The following is a 21,732-nucleotide window of genomic DNA, read 5'->3' as shown; positions in this document are numbered from 1 at the left end:
TAGTGTCTACAAGTCCACTTAGTCCTATTTCTTGTTTAGCCAATCACCAAGGCTACGTCTACACTGGCATGATTTTCCGAAAATGCTTTTAACGGAAACGTTTTCCGTTAACAGCATTTTCGGAAAAAACACGTCTAGATTGGCAGGATGCTTTTCCACAAAAGTACTTTTTGCGGAAAAGCGTCTGTGGCCAATCTAGATGCGGTTTTCTGCAAAAAAGCCCCAATCGCCATTTTCACGATCTGGGCTTTTTTGCGGAAAACACTACTGTGCTATTTCCACTGGCCCTTTTGCGCAAAAGTCTTTCGGAAAAAGACTTTTGCCCAAACTGGAGTAGCACAGTATTTCCGGAAAAGCACTGATGATCTTACATGAGATCGTCAGTGCTTTTCCGGAAATTCAAGCGGCCAGTGTAGACAGCTGGCAAGTTTTTCCGCAATATCAGATGATTTTGTGGAAAAACTTGCCAGTCTAGACACAGCCCAAGACAAACAAGCTTGTTTACATTTACGGGAGATCCTAATTCTTATGCCAATCACTAAGAAAAGCAAGTTTGTGTATATTTGCAGCAGAGAATGCTGCCCACTTCTTATTTACAATGACATCAGAAAGTGAGAAAAGGAGTTTGCATAGGATTTTTGTGGCTGGCATTGGAAGGTATTTACATGCCAAATATGCTAAACATTTGCATGCATCTTTATGGCTTGGCATCCATTGCAGAGGGTATACTTCCATGCTGATGATGCCCATTAAAAAAAATGTGTTAATTACATTTGTGACTGAACTCCTTAGGGGAGACTTACGATGTCCCCCCTTCTGCTTCACCTGCATTCTGCCATATATTTTATTTGATGTAGTCTTGTATGATGACTCAGCATGTTGATTGTTTTAATGAACACTTTCACTAAAAATATGACAAAATGCAAAGAAGGTACCAATGTGACATTTTTTAAAAATATGTAAAACACTTGACCCAAGCTTTAAGAAAATTCGAGAGGGACAAGGTGTGGAGCATGCTTTCAGAAATCTTAAATGAACAACACTATGTTATACAAACTACAGAACCCAAACCATCAAAAAAAGAAAATCAACCTCTGCTTGTGGCATCTGACTCAGATGCTAAAGTTAATCCACACAACTTTGGATTGTTATCACTATGTATTCAGTTGTAATTGAAATAAATGTATTTGAAAATGTAGAAAACACTCAAAATATTTAAATATGTGCTATTCTATTATTAACCGTGCAATTGACATGATTAATCATTAAATTATTATCATGATCAAAAATTTTAATCGCTTGACAGATAAATTATTTATTTGCTAATTAAACAGACTATGATTTATGGTAAATATATTTAGAATTCTTTTCTACGGCTGTCATCCACCCAGAATCCTGTGGTCTTTTTGCCTGACACTGTTTCTAGAAAGGGAGAGCCAACAATTATCCAGTTCTCTAGTGTCACAGCTCCTATTCATCATTATTAGCACTGCTCATTTGTTTTATAGTTCAATATCCCAGACCTCATGTCCTTAAGCCAGCAATGCACAATCTAGGCTACTGAATGGGCTTAATGAGTGGCCTTCCATCTCAGTGGCACAAACGATTTTGTAACCAAGATAGTTTCCCAGGATAGCGTAGTTTTGCTAACTGCACTTGCATACCTAGAATTTGTGGGGTATGCCAATTGAACTGTAGCAGCACTGTGACTGGATGTAGAGGGAGCACATGGCTCTCACAGTCACTGTTGTGAACAATCAGCAAACATCACACTTTATATGCCCTTGCTTTACATGCATGTCATTTTAGTAATATTGGAAGGAAAAAAACTACACAGATGGAAACCCGTGGAATCTGGCAACCCTGCGCATAGGCAACAATCAACAAAATGTCTCATGAGCCACACACAGAACCCCAATGGGCTGCATGAGGTCCACAGGTTGCCCACCACTGTTGTTGATCAATAGAAAGTAGTATCAGTCCTTAGAAATTAAACTGGCTATTTATTCTTGGTGAATCATGAAATTGGAGGATAAAATTTCTAGGAACGCTCAACTCTGAAAGCTTAATTTTCATAATTAAATTGCACATTTCCAAACATCATAAATAAGGAGTCTGAGCCTGTTGGAGCATTTTCTCATTCATTGTGTACTTTCACCATGTGAATATTCACTATGCAGAAATGTTTGTATTACACACAGTACAACTGATCTTCATAAGAACATAAGAACGGCCATACTGGGTCAGACCAAAGGTCCATCTAGCCCAGTAGCCTGTCTACCGACAGTGGCCAGCACCCGGTGCCCCAGAGAGGGTGGACCGAAGACAATGATCAAGCAATTTGTCTCCTGCCATCCCTCTCCAGGCTCTGACAGAGGCCAAGGACACCATTTTACCCCCTGGCTCATAGCCTTTTATGGACCTAACCTCCATGAAATTATCTAGCTTCTCTTTAAACTCTATTATAGTCCTAGCCTTCACAGCCTCCTCTGGCAAGGAGTTCCACAGGTTGACTACACACTGTGTGAAGAAGAACTTTCTTTTCATGTCACTGTAAAGTTCTATAATAATTTAAAATGTACTGCACAGTTCTATTGGCAGAGTCTCCAAACTAAGGATGTTAAACTTAAAAAACAACAAAAGGTCTGGTAGCACTTTATAGACTAATAAAACATGTAGATATTAACATGAGCTTTCGTGGGCTCATGTTAGTCTATAAAGTGTTACCTGACCTTTTTGTTGTTTAAGTTTAGTCTATTCAGGATAACTCTGCTACCCCCTGAAACTTAAGGATGTTAAGTAATGATTAATTGACTAGTCGATAGAATTTCCATCGAATACTCAATTAGTCGATAGGCACTTCTGCATTTCTCCTTTGAAATGTACGAGAGATTGTGGCTCTTGTACATTTCAAAGGAGAAACGAGGAACTCCACAAGCAGCCCAGGACCAGCGGGAAGTCCCACTGATTCTGGGCTGTACACAGCGTGCCAGCTTTGAAATGCACGAGAGTCTCCAGCAGACTCTTATTTTCAACTATCTGAGTTAGGAGTAGGAACATTAAGGATTAGTTGACTCAGAGTCCCCCACTGACTGCCAGGACTCCATGCTGTGCTGCCAATTTGAAATGCCATGTGGAGCTGTGGTGAGCTGGGGACTCCTCAGCAGAAACTAGGAGTTGATCCCGGGTTCCGCAGAAATGCCACGCTGGAGCCCGGGATCAGCTAGGGAGTCCCCAGCTGACCTTGGGTTCCACACGTGGCAGCACTGCACAGCTGATCTCTGGCTTAGATGTTCGGCACTGTCCCTTTCAAATACCGAGGTGGCATTTCAAAGGGGCAGCGCCACACAGCGGAGTCGGGGATCAGCTGTGTGGCACTGCCGCTTTGAAGTACCCTTTCTTCCCCCCCATCCCCTTTGCTGGGGGCGAGGAGACTTTGCGCACTCCCCCATCTCCAGGTATTGATTGGCTTGGGGGCAGGGGAGTGGCAGGGTGGCTATAAGCCAGATCAACTGGCTTGGCAGGCTGGATCAACCAGCTTGTGGGGTGCGGAGGCTGTCTTACCCACCACCCGTGGCCTAAGTGTTTCCACTTGAAACCCATTTTGAGTTGCTACACTTTTTGAGACTTAGCTTTTGGGGTCTGAACATTTTCAAATCTTACATCCTGTTCCCGTTTGAATCTCCCTGTTTTTAGAACTGTAAGCAAAGACAGTTCTTCTTCGAGTGATGTCCCCATGGGAGCTCCACTTTTGGTGTTGGGTCATTCCAGTGCTGCTAAGCAGCAGTAGTCAGCCAGATTGTACATGCGCGGTAGGCATCTTGCAACGTTTGCACCCTTTTGCTCACGCGCACGGTCCAGCTCCCGCCAGTTCCATCTTTGCCACCCTCAGCAAGCTCTTTTCCTCAACTGTTCTAGTCACACAAAAAGAGTCTCTTAGTTAGTAGATAGTTGTTATACTTAGTTCATAGTTATAGTTACTCTTAAGAAGTTCTTTGTTGTTCTTTAAACTGCGTGGATACTGGCCGTCTCTCAGGCCATAACAAAAAAAAACCCCAAACCAACAACAAAAGAGAGAAAAAAGAAGATTCTGCTGAACGACCATGGGGGAGGACTAATGACAGTACCCCCTCATGATGCTGATCTCACCAGGTTTCAAAAATGCGACACTTGTCATGAACCCATTCTGGCCTCCAACGGGCACTCTTCTTGTATTAGATGCCTAGGTAAGGCCCATGTGCCACAGAAACGCCTGCACTGTTCGATGCTAAGTTCAATAAAGCACTCCAGCCATCGGACTCTACGTTGTTCACGGCTCGCTCCGACCCCTCCCGCCCAAAAATGGAGGGCATCTTCCCCCACTATGGGGGACAATCTGGGGATATCCAGCACAACCCCTTCACACCCTAAGGCTCACCCCGATGCCAGAGGTAGTGGAGACAGCAACCTCTGGTGCTTTTCGAAGTTGGGAAGACCAAGCCCAGCTTCCGAATCATGCAGTACTGGTGGCAAAGTTTTGGTGAAAAGGTCAGAGAGTTAGGGCTAGTCCTCTGAGGCTTATTGGATTTAGTGGATTTAGTGTGAGCCTTCCTCAGTGCCGATGGTCTGCTGAGTGCATCCTGGGATAGGGAGCGATGTACATTCCAGCACAGTGTTGCTGCTGGTGACGCTGGCAGCATTGATGCGGGTGCCGACATTGGTGCAAGGGTCTTTGTGGATGAGGTTGCCGATGCCAATGATGACTTCAGTGCTGGGCGACTTCAGTGCTGGTTCCAACTGTCAGCACTGATGGAGCCCTTTGGCAGACTTTCGGGTCCAGGACAGCCTTAGGGTGTGAAGGGGTGGTGCTGGATGTCCCCAGATTGTCCCTCATAGTGGGGGAAGATGCCCTCCATTTTTGGGTTGGGGGGGGCGGGAGGGGTCGGAGCGAGCAGTGGACAATGTAGAGTCCGATGGCTGGAGTGCTTTACTGAACTAGAGCATGCGGAGATGCATCTCTCTGTCACGGCATGCCCTGGCCATTAGTGTCGAACAGTGCAAGCATTTCTGTGGCACATGCACGGTCTGGCTGACTACTGCTGCTCAGCGGCACCGGGATGGCCCGACACCAACAGTTGAGCTCCCATGGGGACATCACTCGAAGAAGAACTCTCTTTGCTTACAGTTCTAAAAACAGGGAGATTCAAACGGGAACAGGATGTAAGATTTGAAAATGTTCAGACCCCAAAAGCTAAGTCTCAAAAAGTGTAGCAACTCAAAATGGGTTTCAAGTGGAAACACTTAGGCCACGGATGGTGGGTAAGACAGCCTCCGCACCGCACAAGCTGGTTGATCCAGCCTGCCAAGCCGGTTGATCCGGCCTGTGGCCACCCTACCACTCCCCTGCCCCCAAGCCAATCAATACCTGGAGATGGGAGAGTACGCAAAGTCTCCTCTCCCCCGCCAATGGCACGCAGCACCAGGGGGAACCACCAATTGTTTAAAAAAAAACCTGGAAGTTCTCTCTAGCCACTGCACATCCTTGGCAGGGAGGGGTCAGGGGACGATAGACTTCACACTCTCCCCCCACTCCCATTCCCTGATTGGCATGGGAGCAGGAGAGCACTCCCCCTGTCAACGGTGCGCAGTACCAGAGAGAACTGCCTCTTCTGCCCCAGGCACTGTCCCTTCTGGGACAGCCCAGGGCCACTTCAGAAATTTGTGAAGTGGCCCCCTCTTTTAAATATTATTTCCCACCCTAACTTAGGCAATCTTTACTGATGCATGCATGTGTGCACATACGTTAAATGCTTAATATATAACTTAGTAACCATCTAAAATGTAAACCAGCCAATAATAATGCTGTTTATGTAATTTCACACATGAAAAATAATTAAACAAAATCTATAAAAGAGCCAAATGTCTAGATTTGAATTTTTGGTAATTAACATTTTTACATGTTCAATAATTACTTCAATAATTACTTAATCAGAAGAACATTACCGTAACTGTAAATCACTGTTCTTATTTTTAAAGTGCCACAGGACTCCTCGTTGGTTTTGCTGATACAGACTAACGCAGAGGCCCCTCTGAGACAAAAATAAATACAAATGCACGACAGCACTTTGTTTGCATGGCAGCAGAGTCCACACAGCCACTTAGGGTACGTCTACACAGAAGGGCTATTTTGGGATCCCGAAGTATCCCGAAATAGCTGCCCCATGTCTTTTGAAATAGCATGTCCACTGTTTGAGACCTGTTTCAGCATCCCAGAAACCGTCGTTCCACAAGGTCTACGGGATGTCTCAAAATAGTGTGTTATTTCGAAATTAGATGCACCAAATTTCTAAATACGCTATTTCAAAATTCAATTGAAATAAGAAATGCAATTTGCACTGCACAAATTGTGTATCTTATTTCAAGTTTAGGGTGCTATGTAGATGGCACCTTAGTGATGGCAGGCTAGTGTGCTACAGATTTATGCCTTCGTTTGACACACATGAAGTGACCCTATACACCAGCCCCAATACATACTTGGTGTACCATTCCTGTTCTTCAGCATATCAATTTCATGCCTTTAAATTATTCTTTCTCTTGCAATGGCATTTTTATTATATTAATTTCTATCTTTAGTTCTTTATGGAAAATGTTTTACCTGTGACCAGTGCTGTTCCTTCATAATTCCATCTTCCCGCAAGTACAGCTCCACAGTGAGCTTCTACACTTTTTTCCACTCTTCCTATCTTTGAAATCAAATGGAACTTGCCTAAAGAAAGTTAAGTTAGAAAATCAGATATCTGAATTATATATGGTGCTCATTACCATTGCATCTCGTCCTCCAAAGTTTTAAAAAGCTGATTAAAATAAAAATACTGTTTACGTATGATGATTAAACTCCATTATTTCATAGGAATCACCATTCATAGTATAGTAACTGGTTGCTAAGTGGCCAACACCAGAAACCTCAAATGAAAACTTAAGAAACCTTCAATTGCTAGATCAGTTTAAAAACAGAAGCAAGAGGTTTACTATCTATCTCTTAAAAAATTAGGTGAGCATTTATTATAAATCTAAATTCTCCAGGGCTACGTCTATACTACGAGTTTTCTCGGCAAATAAATATGCAAATAAGGGTCTCATTTACATGAGTCATGCTTTCATTTGAATATTCTCTGCTGCTCCATTTTTGCGCTGAGGATTTTGCACAAAAACCAAGAAGTGTGGATGTTTTCTTTTTGCGCAAAACCCCCCTTTTCCACAAGATTGGTAAACATAAGGATCTTACAGAAAAAGGGGTTTTGTGCAAAAAGAAAACATCCACACTGCTTGTTTTTGCGCAAAAACCCCAGTGCAAAAACAGATCGGCAGAAAATATGCAAATGAGATCACGACTCATCCCTCACTACTCATCCCCACACTACTTGTAGTGTAGACGTAGCTTAGATAGCCTCATAGGTCTAATTCCTTTTTGAATCATGATAGGTTTTTTTGTAAAAAACGATATACTTTGATCCATTTTGAAACTGTCACCTTCTACTTTAATGTAATATCCTGTTGTTCTTGAGACAGGGAAAATAGACTCGACACTCACAATCTATCTTCTCGAGACATTCATTACTTTATCTTGTCCCCTTTTGTCTTCTCCTTTTTAAGGTAAGCAATCTCCATCTTTTTAGTTTTACTCTTCACACATACCTGTTCTCTGTAGTCAACCTTCTCTAAATGCCCTCTAATTCTGTAATACCTTTTTTTGGAATAGGAATACCACATACTCTATTCTGGTTGAGGTTGCTTGATTGATTTATATAACAGAATCATAATATTAACCAAATTATTCTCCAGTATATTCTTTATGAATCCCAAAAGTTTGGGTTTTTTCCTATCACAACTGTACTTGATTCAAGGTCTTCAGTTAGTTCCCCATATTGATACCCAAAAACTTTTCTCTTTTCATAGAATCATAGAATCATAGGACTGGAAGGGACCTCGAGAGGTCATCGAGTCCAGCCCCCTGCCCTCAAGGCAGGATCAAGCTCCGTCTACACCATCCCTGACAGATGTCTATCTAACCTGTTCTTAAATATCTCCAGAGAGGGAGATTCCACCACCTCCCTTGGCAATTTATTCCAATATTTGACCACCCTGACAGTTAGGAATTTTTTCCTAATGTCCAATCTAAACCTCCCCTGCTGCACTTTAAGCCCATTACTCCTTGTCCTGTCCTCAGAAACCAAGAGGAACAAATTTTCTCCTTCCTCCTTGTGACACCCTTTTAGATATTTGAAAGCCGCTATCATGTCCCCCCTTAATCTTCTTTTTTCCAAACTAAACAAGCCCAGTTCATGAAGCCTGGCTTCATAGGTCATGTTCTCTAAACCTTTAATCATTCTTGTCGCTCTTCTCTGTACCCTTTCCAATTTCTCCACATCTTTCTTGAAATGTGGCGCCCAGAACTGGACACAGTACTCCAGCTGAGGCCTAACTAGTGCAGAGTAGAGCGGCAGAATGACTTCACGAGTTTTGCTTACAACACACCTGTTAATACAACCTAGAATCATATTTGCTTTTTTTGCAACAGCATCACACTGTTGACTCATATTCAACTTGTGGTCCACTATGACCCCTAGATCCCTTTCTGCCATGCTCCTTCCTAGACAGTCGCTTCCCATCTTGTATGTATGGAACTGATTGTTCCTTCCTAAGTGGAGCACTTTGCATTTCTCTCTATTAAACCTCATCCTGTTTACCTCCGACCATTTCTCTAACTTGCTAAGGTCATTTTGAATTATGTCCCTATCCTCCAAAGAAGTCGCAACCCCACCCAGTTTAGTATCATCTGCAAACTTAATAAGCGTACTCTCTATCCCAATATCTACATCATTGATGAAGATATTGAACAGTATGGGTCCCAAAACAGACCCTTGAGGAACTCCACTTGTTATCCCTTTCCAGCAGGATTTAGAACCGTTAACAACCACTCTCTGACTACGGTTATCCAGCCAATTATGCACCCACCTTATCGTGGCCCTATCTAAGTTATATTTGCCTAGTTTATCAATAAGAATATCATGCGAGACCGTATCAAATGCCTTACTAAAGTCTAGGTATATGACATCCACCGCTTCTCCCTTATCCACAAGGCTCGTTATCTTATCAAAGAAAGCTATCAGATTAGTTTGGCATGACTTGTTCTTCACAAACCCATGCTGGCTATTCCCTATCACTTTATTACCTTCCAAGTGTTTGCATATGATTTCCTTAATTACCTGCTCCATTATCTTCCCTGGGACAGACGTTAAACTGACCGGTCTATAGTTTCCTGGGTTGTTCTTATTCCCCTTTTTATAGATGGGCACAATATTTGCCCTTTTCCAGTCTTCTGGAATCTCCCCTGTCTGCCATGATTTTTCAAAGATCATAGCTAAAGGCTCAGATACCTCCTCTATCAGCTCCTTGAGTATCCTGGGATGCATTTCATCAGGACCTGGTGACTTGCTGACATCTAACTTTCCTAAGTGATTTTTAACTTGTTCTTTGTGTATCCTATCTTCTAAACTTACCCTCTCTCTGCTTGTATTCACTATGTTAGGCACACCTCCAGACTTCTCGGTGAAGACCGAAACAAAGAAGTCATTGAGCATCTCCGCCATTTCCAAGTTTCCTGTTACTGCTTCTCCCTCCTCACTAAGCAGTGGGCCTACCCTGTCCTTGGTCTTCCTCTTGCTTTTAATGTATTTATAAAAGGTCTTCTTGTTTCCCTTTATGCCTGTAGCTAATTTGATCTCATTTTGTGCCTTTGCCTTTCTAATCTTGCCCCTGCATTCCCGTGTTGCTTGCCTATATTCATCCTTTGTTATTTGTCCTAATTTCCATTTTTTATGAGACTCCTTTTTTATTTTGAGATCATGCAAGATCTCCTTGTTAAGCCAAGCTGGTCTTTTGCCATATTTTCTATCTTTCCTACACAGCGGAATTGTTTGCTTTTGGGCCCTTAACAACGTCCCTTTGAAATACTTCCAACTCTCCTCAGTTGTTTTTCCCTTCGGTCTTGCTTCCCATGGGACCTTACCTACAAGTTCTCTGAGCTTATCAAAATCTGCCTTCCTGAAATCCATTACCTCAATTGTGCTGGTCTCCCTTCTACCTTTCCTTAAGATCATGAACTCTATTATTTCGTGATCACTGTCCCCTATACTGTCTTCCACTTTCAAGTTCTCAACTAGTTCCTCCCTATTTGTTAAAACCAAATCCAGAACAGCTTCTCCTCTGGTAGCTTTTTCAACCTTCTGAAACAGAAAGTTGTCTCCAATGCAGTCCAGAAACTTATTGGATAGCCTGTGCCTCGCTGTGTTAGTTTCCCAACATATGTCTGGATAGTTGAAGTCCCCCATCACCACCAAATCTTGGGCTTTGGATAGTTTTGTTAATTGTTTAAAAAAGGCCTCATCCACCTCTTCCACCTGGCTAGGTGGCCTGTAGTAGACTCCTAGCATGATATCACCCTCGTTTTTTACCCCTTTTAGCTTAACCCAGAGACTCTCTACACAGCTATCTCCTACATTCATCTCCACTTCAGTCCAAGTGTGTACATTTTTAATATACAAGGCAACCCCTCCTCCCTTTTTTCCCTGTCTGTCCTTCCTGAGCAAGCCGTACCCTTCCATACCAACATTCCAATCATGCGTCCCATCCCACCAGGTTTCTGTAATACCAATGATATCATAGTTGTATTTATTGGTTAGCAATTCCAGTTCTTCCTGCTTATTACCCATACTTCTCGCATTTGTATATAGGCATCTAAGATACTGATTTGATCTTGCCTCCCTGTTGTGCCCTGACCCTCCTTTCTCCTTGCCATTATAGGCCGTAGTCCCCCCTATTTCCAACCCATCTCCCAGTCCCGCACATTCAGCACTTACCTGTGGGCTTTGCTCACCTGCCCCCGACAAACCTAGTTTAAAGCCCTCCTCACAAGGTTAGCCAGTCTGTGTCCAAACAAGGCCTTCCCGCTCCTGGAAAGGTGAACTCATTTGGTATGATTTAGACTCCTGCATAGTATATGCAGGCTATGTCTACACTGGCGGGTTATTGCTCAAGTACGGCCGTTCTTGCGCAAGAATCAGCAGAGCGTCTACACTGCCCGCCCGCTCTTGCGCAAGGAAATTGACAGTAAGGCGTGGTAAGAGACGGTTCCTTGTGCAAGAGCTACGTTCTTTTTTTAACAGGTGTAAGCCCTCTTGCGGAGGGGCTCTTGTGCAAGAGGGCAGTGTGGACGCTCAGCAGGGATTTCTTGCGCAAGAGAGCGTCCACACTGCCATGGGCGCTCTTGTGCAAAAGCACAGCTCGCACATGGCAGTGTGAACAATTTCTTGCTCAATACTTCTTGCGCAATAAGCCTCCAGGGTAGACATAGCCCCATAGTTTAAATTTTTCCTGCTAATGTGCATTAGTTTGTATTTACCAACATTAAACTGCACTTGACACCATGTTGCATATTCAAGTAGCTTGATCAGCTCCCTCTACAATGTCTCTCAGTTTTCTTTGAACTTAACTAACTTAAATTAGTTTGTGCCATTTCATGGCCTCAAAAGTATAATACATATGGAATTAACACTGACCCAAAAGAGCCTCAAACCAAAGAATTCCTACCTTTGTCCCCCTATTACATATGAAAGTCCACTAAGAACCAAAGGGTAAAAGCTGATACAAACTAACAATCATGCTGGGGAGTGTTCTTTGAGAAATTAAAAATGGCCAGAAATGTTGATCTGTTCTGGACATTTTAGTCCACTTCCACTAAACCCATTGGCAATACTACTACAGGCATTCCCCGAGTTACGCGGATCCGACTTATGTTACGAACGGGGTTTGCGCCGCGGCTATCCCACTGCCGGCGTCCTCAGAGGCTTTGCTCCCCATCTCCCTGGTCTGTTGGTCTCCAGCAGACTAGGGAGAAACGGAGCAAAGCCGCGGAGGACCCGCGCGGCGGGACCGCGGTGCATCTCGGTCCACCGCCCGCGTCTCCCTGGTCTGCTGGGGGGAGGGGGCACAGCTAGTACCAACCCGCTACTGGACCAACCCGGCAGCACCCCAGCTGCTCTGCCCCAGGCGTCCCCAAGGCAGCTACTGCTGAAACTGACCAGCGCTGACTACAGGAAGCCCGAGGCAGAGTTGCTCTGCCCCGGGCTTCCTGGAATCAGCCGCTGATCAGTTTCAGCAGCAGCTGACTTGGGGACGCCTGGGGTTCTTAAGTTGAATCTGTATGTAAGTCGGAACTGGCGTCCAGATTCAGCCTGTTGAAACTGATCAGAGGCTGATTCCAGGAAGCCCAGGGCAGAGCAACTCTGCCTCGTGCTTCCTGTAGTCAGCCGCTGGTCAGTTTCAGCAGCGGCTGAATATGGACGCCAGTTCCGACTTACTTACAGATTCAACTTAAGAACAAACCTACAATCCCTATCTTGTACGTAACCCGGGGACTGCCTGTACTGATTTCAATAAAAGCACAAACAGGTCTTTCTTTCCAAATGATATATGCAGTTTAATCCAGAATTTTATCAAGGCATGCCATGAGGAAGATCAGCTTCTAGCTGGATGAAAGATCAGACAGGAGGAATTGAAGCCCTGGAACAGCCTGAACAATAACTGGCTTAGAACTATACAATGACTGAGAGAGAGCTAAGTACCATAAAAACTAAAATTACCGCTAAACTATATTTTTATATATAGTTGTACTAAAATATAATATAATACTATCATACAAATAAAAAGAACACAAAAATAAGAGCAGGAATTGTAGCAAAATAGAGCACAGATTCCAAGACCTGTGGTATGGGACAATATGAGCAACTGAGAGAGACAAGGGTTTTGACCCCTTTACTAACCTCAAACTAATCATTCATATCTGTAAGATGGCATATACATGACCACAATTATCACTGTTTTCTAAATAAGTCTGGGGCTTATTACACTGTCCCCGCATTAAGAGCAGGGAAGGGATGGTTATTTTTTGTAACTGTTGTTCTTATCCATTACATTATAGGTGTATGTGTGCTCACCAGGTGCACCAGTGCTGGAAAATTTTCCCTCAGTTATACCTGTAGGTGACCAGATCTGGTGTCTTCTAGTGGTATAAGACATAAGAGACACTGCCAGCTCTCCCCTCCCTCAGTTCCTTCTCGCTAGAACTCCAACAGAGGGGAAGAAGGGCAGGTTATGGAAGAGCTGTGAGTAACATGTCAAACAACAGTTTCTTTTTCTTCTTCGAGTGCTTGCTCATGTCCATTTCACTGGAGGCAACTTCCAATCATTATGACCGAAGTCAGGTAGGAGTTCATGGATGCTGACTGCAACACAACATTGCCAAAACTGACTCATCTCTGGCTTGTTGAGTGATGGCATAATGTGTCATGAAAATGTGTACCAACAACCATGTCATGGCACTGCAGATGTCCTGGATAGGAACATGCACCAGGAAGGCAGCCAATGATGCCTGAGCTCTATTTTGAGTGAGCCTTCACATCAGTGGTGCCATAATCTGTGCCATCTAGTAACAAGAATGGATGCAGGTGGTGATCCAATTTGAAGCCCTCTGAGAGGACACCAGACTGTCCTTCACCCTGTCAGCTGCTGAGATGCAGAGCTGGGTCAAATCTGCAGAAGGGTTTGGTGCACTCTAGATAGACAACCATAGCATGCCTGACATCTCAAATGCATAGCCACCTCTCTTCCTTGGTCATGTGAGGTTTTAGACGGAACCTGGGGAGGACGAGATCCTGGTTCACGTGAAAATGTGATACCACATTTGGCAGGAAGACCACAAGTGGACCTTGTCCTTGTAGAGCACGGTGTAAGGGACTCCAAAGTGAACGCTTTAATCAAGGGGTGGGCAATAATTTTTATGGGGGGGGGGCACTCCAAGAATTTGGTAAGTGGTCAAGGGCCGCACTCTTCCATAATATTGATGGAGGAGGTGCAGGGTCTGGGATGGAGATTGGGTGAAGAAGGCAGACGTGATCTACGGCATGGGATTGAGGTGCAGAGGTTTGGGTTATAACCTAGGGTAGGGGGAGATTGTGATCTGTGATGCCAGATCTGGTAGGGCTATAGGTGCAGGAGTGGAGGGCAGAGGGCTAGGGAAGGGAGGGGCCTGGGTGCTAGAGGTAGGTTCTGACCAGATGACTTACCAGCCAGCAGCCCAGTCATCCTGCAGAGCTAAATGCTTGCAGATCTTAAAACATTTCTCAGCCAGCCAGCCTGCCTGTCCCACCCCACACAGGCTGCAGGGCCATGTGCTTGTGTGAATAACTGAGCCAGAGGGAAGGGGTATGTGTTGCTTTGTGTTCTGTCTGTTATTCAAATAGCAGTTCCCATTGGCCAGTTACTGGCCAGAAACCATCCACGGGCCGGATCTGGTGGCAGACAGAATCTGGCCCACAGGCCAGATTTTACCCAGACCTACTTTAATCTTAGAGACATGTCTCACCAAGGTAATAGATAGAAGGATTGCAACCTTCCACAAGTGGGAAAGGGAAAAAGCCATAGGCTTAAAATGGACACATGAGCATGGAGAGGACCAGGTAAAGGCCTATGGGAGAACCAGGTTCCGGATTGGTGGAAAGAGACTTTTGAGGAATCTGATCAATATTTTATTCAAGAATATCACTCTGCTCCGGATAGCCAATATGGCTGCCAGGTGCACCATGACTGAAGAAAAAAGTGAGGCCTTATGTGAAGCAAATAGTCCAGGATAGACTCTAGAGAAGCCTGGGTCAAGGAGATACTCTGCTCCGGTGGCCAGCAGGAGAAATGCTTCTACTTTGCCAGGTAAGTTGCTTTGGTGCATGGTTTCCTGCTCTCCAAGAGAACCTGCTGTGCCTGAATAGAGCAGGCTTGTTCCTCTGGATTCAGCCACGCAGCATCAAGGATGTGAGGTGAAGACATGTGAAGCTTGGGTGCAGGGGCCAATCATGATACTGTGAGAGTAGGTCTGGGCAGCTGGGAAGTGGCCATGGGATTACTACATTTAGGTATGTATGTATGTATGTATGTAATACTGTCAGCCGATGGTCGGGGCAGTGTGTGTGTGTGTTACACACGAGTCTTCAGCTGCTGGGACACAAGGCCCCGTCGCAGTGGGCAGTCTAGGAGAGACTGATGGGCGCCCCGAGGGGATTAATGTCCGTGTCTTAGTCCGCTAGGATAGGGATCCCTTTGTGGAGGGCAGCCAACAAGCTGACAGACGCCCCAGAGTTTATAGGAAGAGCTTATTACATCTCAGATTTTAACTGCTAGGATACAGGATCCCTTCGCAGCGGGCAGCCTAGGGAAGACTGAGAGATGCCCCTACAGATCTGTCCTCTGGAAACGACATGATCCAAATGCCCAAGCTCTCCCTGTACCTGCCCCTTATGACCGGCTGAAGTTCTTTTAAATTGTGCTTGGTTCTGTTACAGCAATTAAAGGAGTCAGGTTAAAGCTTAAACAGTTACAGGTTTATTAAAGAAGCTTATAAATCATATGGTTACAATGGCTATTGCTCTATTTCTTAACTGCTAGCAAATATAGATCTTAAAATGGTTACAAAGAAAATAAAGATAGAAAATAGAAATAATGGTACCAAGTGACAGCTGTAACTCTATGTGTACACTTAAGACAAAGGACCACATCCAGGTACAATTTTTACCCCCTTCTGTGCCTCTTGACTCCAGCGGGTCAATCCAGGGCCGGTCCCTCAATTCCTAGGAAAGACGAATACTAGGTGGGCGTCCCCATGGAACCTCGGGAAGTCAAACACCTAACCCGACAAGCAGATAGATGGTAGATTGACACTCAGTGTAAATGTGCTGCTGGACCCATCTTTATACCCATAGGGGCCCATATCCTCTTTCTTATCTAAGATGCCAAATTGTGTTGGTCTGTCTTTGTGATGCCAGTTCTTACAAGGGAGTTTCAACTTAATTTACACTTGCAAGAGAGATAACTAAATTGTGAGTACTGGACATTTTTTTTACTAGGCGGGAGATTTCTCCCCCCACGGACGGCTGTGTGTTCGTATCAATATAGGTTTCAGTCAAGGGCACTTCTTGGCAGCCTCTTGGTCAGCAATTAGTGTATCTCTCCTTACAGTTGTCCAGGGTCACTAGGTGAGCTAGCATATCTGGGCCTCCTGTTCAAGGCTTTCAAAGACTATGCTGTTTTACTGCTCTGTGTGCCCTGTATGCTCCAGGCAAGCAAAAATGGATGTTACAGGGGGGTTCCTGTCTGGCTACAACTACATACATACATACATACATGAGCATGCCAAACCAATGCTGGCAAGGCCATGCCGGAGCAATCATAATGACACATGCCTTGTCCCTCTTGATTTCTGAGAGGATTTTGCTAATGAGTGGAAGGCAGGAAGGCATACATCAGGTCTCCTGACCAAAACAGGAGAAAAGCATCAGAAAGCGAACCTCTGGAGAGGCCTTGGAGAGAGCTGAACTGATAACACTTTCTGTTCTGTCTGGTGGCAAATGGTCCATTCAGGGAGTTCCCCACAGAAAATCTTTTTGACCATTGCCATGTGAAGGGACTACTCCTGGTGAGAGAAGGATGACCTGCTGAGGTGATCTGCCAGCATGTCCAGATACCAGGGAGGTGGCAAGCTTCCAGGTGGATTGCATGCTGACTGCAGAAGTCCCATGAATGGAGGGCCTCCTGACCCAGAGCTAACAAATATGCTTCCTCCTGCATGCTGTCATAGGATATGTCTACGCTTGCTCCCTAGTCCAAACTAGGGATGCAAATGGAGCATACCGAAGTTGCTAATGAAGTGCGGGATTTAAATATCCCGCATGTAATTGGCATATTCGTGTCCGGTCACCATTTAAAAAATCCACTAGTCCGAATTAACTCGCCGCGTGTAGACGTGGTATTCCAAAAGAAACCCCTGAAACTCCTCGAGTAACAGTTAATTCGAGGGAATGTAGTTTAATCATGTAGCAATAATATAGTAATGTAAGGTAACATATTAACAAACATTTAATATTTTATTAAATTAAGTCCTTTCAGTTAAATGCATATTCCTTTGTTTTAAAGTTTAGTGAGTTTAGTAATTAGAAAGATAAAGCTTTCGTATTGTTTCTGTGTTAATCAGACTAGAGGAATGTTGAAGGCTAAGGCCCTAAGAGTATGTCTACACTACAGCACTAATTCGAACTAACTTAATTCGAATTAGTGCATCTAGACCTAAAAACTAATTCGAATTAGCATTTTGCTAATTCGAAATAGCATGTCCACATTGAGTGGACCCTGAACCGAAGTTAAGGCTGGCTGGAACCAGTGCCGGCAGGGCATCAGGTTAGGACTTTACGGAGCTGCTGCCTCAGGCTAGCCGAGGGCTGTGCTTAAAGGGACGGGACCCACACCCCCGACAGACAGTTCTCAGGGTTCCCAGATTGCTGTCCCTCATCGAGTTAGACAAGCAAAGCAGTCCTGTCCTGGAGTGTCCTGAGTGCCCACACTTGGCACATCACAGCACTCGGCCATCAGCCCGGCTGCACTTGCCGCCGGCTGCCATCCGGGGGGGAGGGGGGTCAATTGGGGGGCTGTCAGGATCCAGGAGGCCCTGAAGGAGAGCTTCCACTCTGAAGAGCCTGCAGAGCCACCCCAGTCCTCCCCATCGGGGGCTCGTGCCCCATTCCGTCCTCACCCCCTTCCACTTACCTCTCCCTAGTCCCCCTTCCTGATGTAAAAAATAAAGGACACGTGTGTTCAAAAACAGAAACTCTCTTTATTTAAACAAAACTGGAGGGGAGGGGGGAGATTAACCTCTGGGGAGACTGGGAAAAGGAGGTGAGAGAGGGGAGGGAGAAACCTGGGAGGAGGGAGCTGGAAGGGGGAAGCCAGGGGAAGAAGGAGGAGGGGAAGTATCAAACTATGGTATGCCATATCTTCAGTACTGTTTACTGATGTGGTCTCCTCACCTCAAAAAAGATATTTTGGCCTTGGAAAGGGTTCAGAAAAGGGCAACTAAAATGATCAGGGGTTTGGAACAGGACGCATATGAAGAGAGGCTAAAGAGACTGGGACTTTTCAGCTTAGAAAAGAGGAGACTGAGGGGGGATATGATAGAGGTATATAAAATCATGAGTGGTGTGGAGAGGGTGCATAAAGAAAAGTTCTTCATTAGTTCCCATAACATAAGGACTAGAGGACACCTAATGAAATTAATGGACATCAGGTTTAAAACAAATAAAAGAAAGTTCATCATCACACAGCACACAGTCAACCTGTGGAACTCCTTGCCATAGGAGGCTGCGAAGGCTAGAACTATAACAGAGTTTAAAGAGAAGTTAGATAAATTCATGGAGGTTGGGTCCATGGAGTGCTATTAGCCAGGGGGTAGGAATGGTGTCCCTGGCCTGTTTGTGGAAGGCTGGAGAGGGATGGCACGAGACAAATCACTTCGTCACTGTCTTCGGTCCATCCCCTCTTGGGGTACCTGGTGTTGGCCGCTGTCGGCAGACAGGCTACTGGGCTAGATGGACCTTTGGTCTGACCCAGTACGGCCATTCTTATGTTCTAAGCTCAAGGCTCAGGGTCGGAGGTCTCACTGGACCACCTTCACTTTCATTCAAACCTGCTCCTGGGTTCTCATGTGGCTTTTGGTGGCCAGGCTGGCAGCTATCCTGCCCTAGACGGCCGCATTCCTGTTCCTAGTGCAGAGGTCATGGACGTTGGAGGCCTCCCCCCAAACCTCAATGAGGTCCACGACCTCCGCACTAGACCAGGCGAGCACCCACCTCTTGCGGCCCCGGGCAGGCTCCTGGGAGCCGCCAGCCTGGTCCTGGGAAGAGGCGGAGGGCTGGGTGGCAGCGGGTGGCTGGCTCATGCCGTGCCAGGTGCAGGATCTGCTGGCTGGGTGCTGGCAGGCTTGCAACTGGCACAAGCACTGTAGCCAGACCATGCCCCTTTAAGGGCTCTGGGGCTGGGAGGGGGACAGAAAAGTTTCCCTGGTTTGGCTCAGAGTGGCCACCAGGGCAACCTGGGAAGGGCTAGCCTCCAACTAGTTCGAATTAAGTGGCTACACAACCCTTAATTCGAACTACTTAATTCGAACTAGGCGTTACTCCTCGCAGAATGAGGTTTACCTAGTTCAAATTAAGCGCTCCGCTAGTTCGATTTAAATTTGAACTAGTGGTTTGTATGTATTGCCGCTATTAAAGTTAATTCGAACTAACAGCTGTTAGTTCAAATTAACTTTGTAGTGTAGACATACCCTAACTGTTCGATTTAGGATGCCTTTTTGCTTTGCCAATGCATATATTGATGTTATGCTTTTGGGAGTCTTTGAAAAAGATTGCTTATGTGTGAAAGTGGTATGTATGATAAAGGCACAAAAGTTACTGCTCAGAACCAGATGGCCAAAGAAGGAAGGGTGAGCGTGGCTGAAAACTAGAAGAACCATCGATGAGTACCCCTACTCACAGAATGAGTGGATTATTGGCAGATTGACAGCCTTAAAGCGGAGCCAGCACCCCTGAAAGATGATTGATTATGGGATGAGCTTTGGAAATCTTTTGGGAACACTGACATAAAAAAGATAACACTCCAGTCACAGAATGACACAGCAGAATCCATAGACTTCAACAAAGAAAAGGATTATAAAAGCAGGGTGCCTTGCTATGGAACTTTGGATTCGTCTTGCCACCAACTCCAGAGGAGCATCGGATCGCACAACCGACAAAGGCCCTGCTCTCCCTCTGTGATCAATCTAACTGGCTGCTAGATTGATACAGACTCCGGACTGGTAACTATAACATTGTCTGGCAGGACTGCGTGTGTCTATGGCAGTGGTCGCCAAACTTTTTACACCCAAAATCACTTTTTAAATCTCAGAACAGGCGAAGATCTACTGCCCCGCCCCTTCCTTGAAGCCCCGCCCTCTCTATTCTCCTCCTGTCCATCACTTGCTATCCCCAGCCCTTACTTACACGTTCTGATAAACAGGTTTTTTTAAATTATGCGATATGTACAATTAAAATCACGTGTTTATAGTTATGAAATAAATGGCTTGTTTTTTATTCATGCTATTTGAATCTAAAATGAAGCATTTATAATTATACATTTTATGGGGACAGAGTTCTGCGGCTGGGGGCAGGGGAGAGGGAACAGGGTACTAGGAGGGGAGGGGGAACAGGATTCTGCAGCAGGGGGCAGAGTGCTAGTGGGGACAGAGTTCAGGGAGTGGGGACGGGAATAGGGACAGAGTTCTGTAGCTGGGGACAGAGGAGTGAGGACAGGGGGCGGGGTGCCAGTGGAGGCAGAGAGTCCCCTCCATCTGCCTCCTCCCAGTATTTCCCCCCCCCCCCCCCCCGAGGGAAGCCAGCACGTGCCTTCTCCGAGCCGGGCCCAACCCCCGCGCAGTGCAGGGAAGCCCCACTCGCGCCTGCCCCAGGGCCAACCCCCCTGGCGCAGGGAAACCCTGCGCGCGCCTGCCCCGGGGCTGACCTTCCCCCCATGTAGGGAAGCCCCCTGGCACAGGGAAACCCCACGTGCGCCTCCCCCAGGGCTGACTCACCATTCCTGTGTGGTGCAGGGAGCCGATGCTCCCTCCTGCAGTACACCCGGCAGAGCAGCTAGCGCACTTCCGGAATCGCCAGAAGTGGTGCTAAGCTGCGGGACTTCTGTCCATCCCAGGAAGCCAACACTACCTCCATTTTCACTTGAGGTAGGTAGTGCGCTTCTCGGGGGTGAGAGGGAAATGGGGGCAGGGGCAGACAGGATGCCTCGCGATCGACTCGTCGAGGCCTCGCGATCGACTCGTCGAGGCCTCGCGATCAACCGATCGCGATCGAGCTGTTGGTGACCACAGGTGTTTGTGTGTGAATGACTGAAAAGCTTATGTAACTGTTATATTCTCAATAAATGCGGCATACTGCCTTTTACCCTATAAAAGATCTCATGTGCTTCGTTTAAGCATAACAGCATAACCCCTCAATCTCCAGTGTACTGAGATGCACTCCCCAACCAAGGTCATGCACGTTTTCCAACTCCAGAATCAATCACAGCAGGGAGATAAGTACCTGTGGTGGGATTGTAATGAACAGGGAATGGGCAACAGGGAATGGGTCACTAGATGATTACCTGTTCTCTTCATTCTCACTGGGGCACCTGGTATTAGACATTGTCAGAAGACAGGATACTGGGCTAGATGGACCTTTAGTCTGACTCAATATGGCTGTTTTAAATTCTTATAACTGTTGCATATTAAACTGTTTCCTTGCAGACCCTGGCATGTAAAGGCCCAGAGAGCTTTTAAGCCACAAAATTTACAGTCTATCTGTTCTGAGATCAGTGCCAGTCCATCAAATGGGAGGTTCTGGATGGATTGCTGAACCTCACCCAGCAGGGCAGACAACTATAACCAAATCATACAACTCATAGAAATGTCTGAAGCCAGGGCCCAGACTGCAGAATTTGCAGCTGCTTGGAGGGTTGCACTGGTCACAGAACTGTCCTCATTGAGGACAGCCACGAATTATTTTCTGGGTTCTCCTAGTGTTTGGCCACTCTCAGCTGGACATAGTATATATCCTTTTACCAAAGAAATTAAGTGTCTCTCATTTTTTAGTGACCCTATCTGTTGTGCTCATTGGCTGTTGACACAACCTGTGAGATTGGAAAATGAGTAGTATATAAATATTCAAAGCCACGAGTGGGGGTGTAGTATTTTCTTTCTGCCTCCTTGGAGAAGGGGAGCAGGGTGTC

At 45.6% G+C, this 21,732-nt stretch overlaps 1 protein-coding gene across 5 annotated transcripts in view; it reads right to left on the bottom strand.

Moving 5' to 3' along the window:
• Positions 1-21,732, bottom strand: part of IFT80 (intraflagellar transport 80) — a 160,310-nt gene that overhangs the window by 107,643 nt on the left and 30,935 nt on the right. For 4 of the 5 annotated variants that reach the window (XM_089780798.1, XM_075937828.2, XM_089780799.1 and 1 more), the window contains one exon: positions 6,635-6,745. The exons of the other annotated variant lie outside the window; for it this stretch is intronic. In XM_089780798.1, coding sequence (XP_089636924.1) covers positions 6,635-6,745 — 111 coding nt within the window. The remainder of the gene's footprint in view (positions 1-6,634; positions 6,746-21,732) is intronic. 5 annotated transcript variants of the gene reach the window in all.

The sequence above is a fragment of the Pelodiscus sinensis genome, chromosome 10 (assembly GCF_052426305.1).
Source record: "Pelodiscus sinensis isolate ZL-2025 chromosome 10, ASM5242630v1, whole genome shotgun sequence".
Lineage (NCBI taxonomy): Eukaryota > Metazoa > Chordata > Testudines > Trionychidae > Pelodiscus > Pelodiscus sinensis.
Note: the sequence above shows the minus strand (reverse complement) of the source record. Positions and strands in the feature narration are given on the sequence as shown.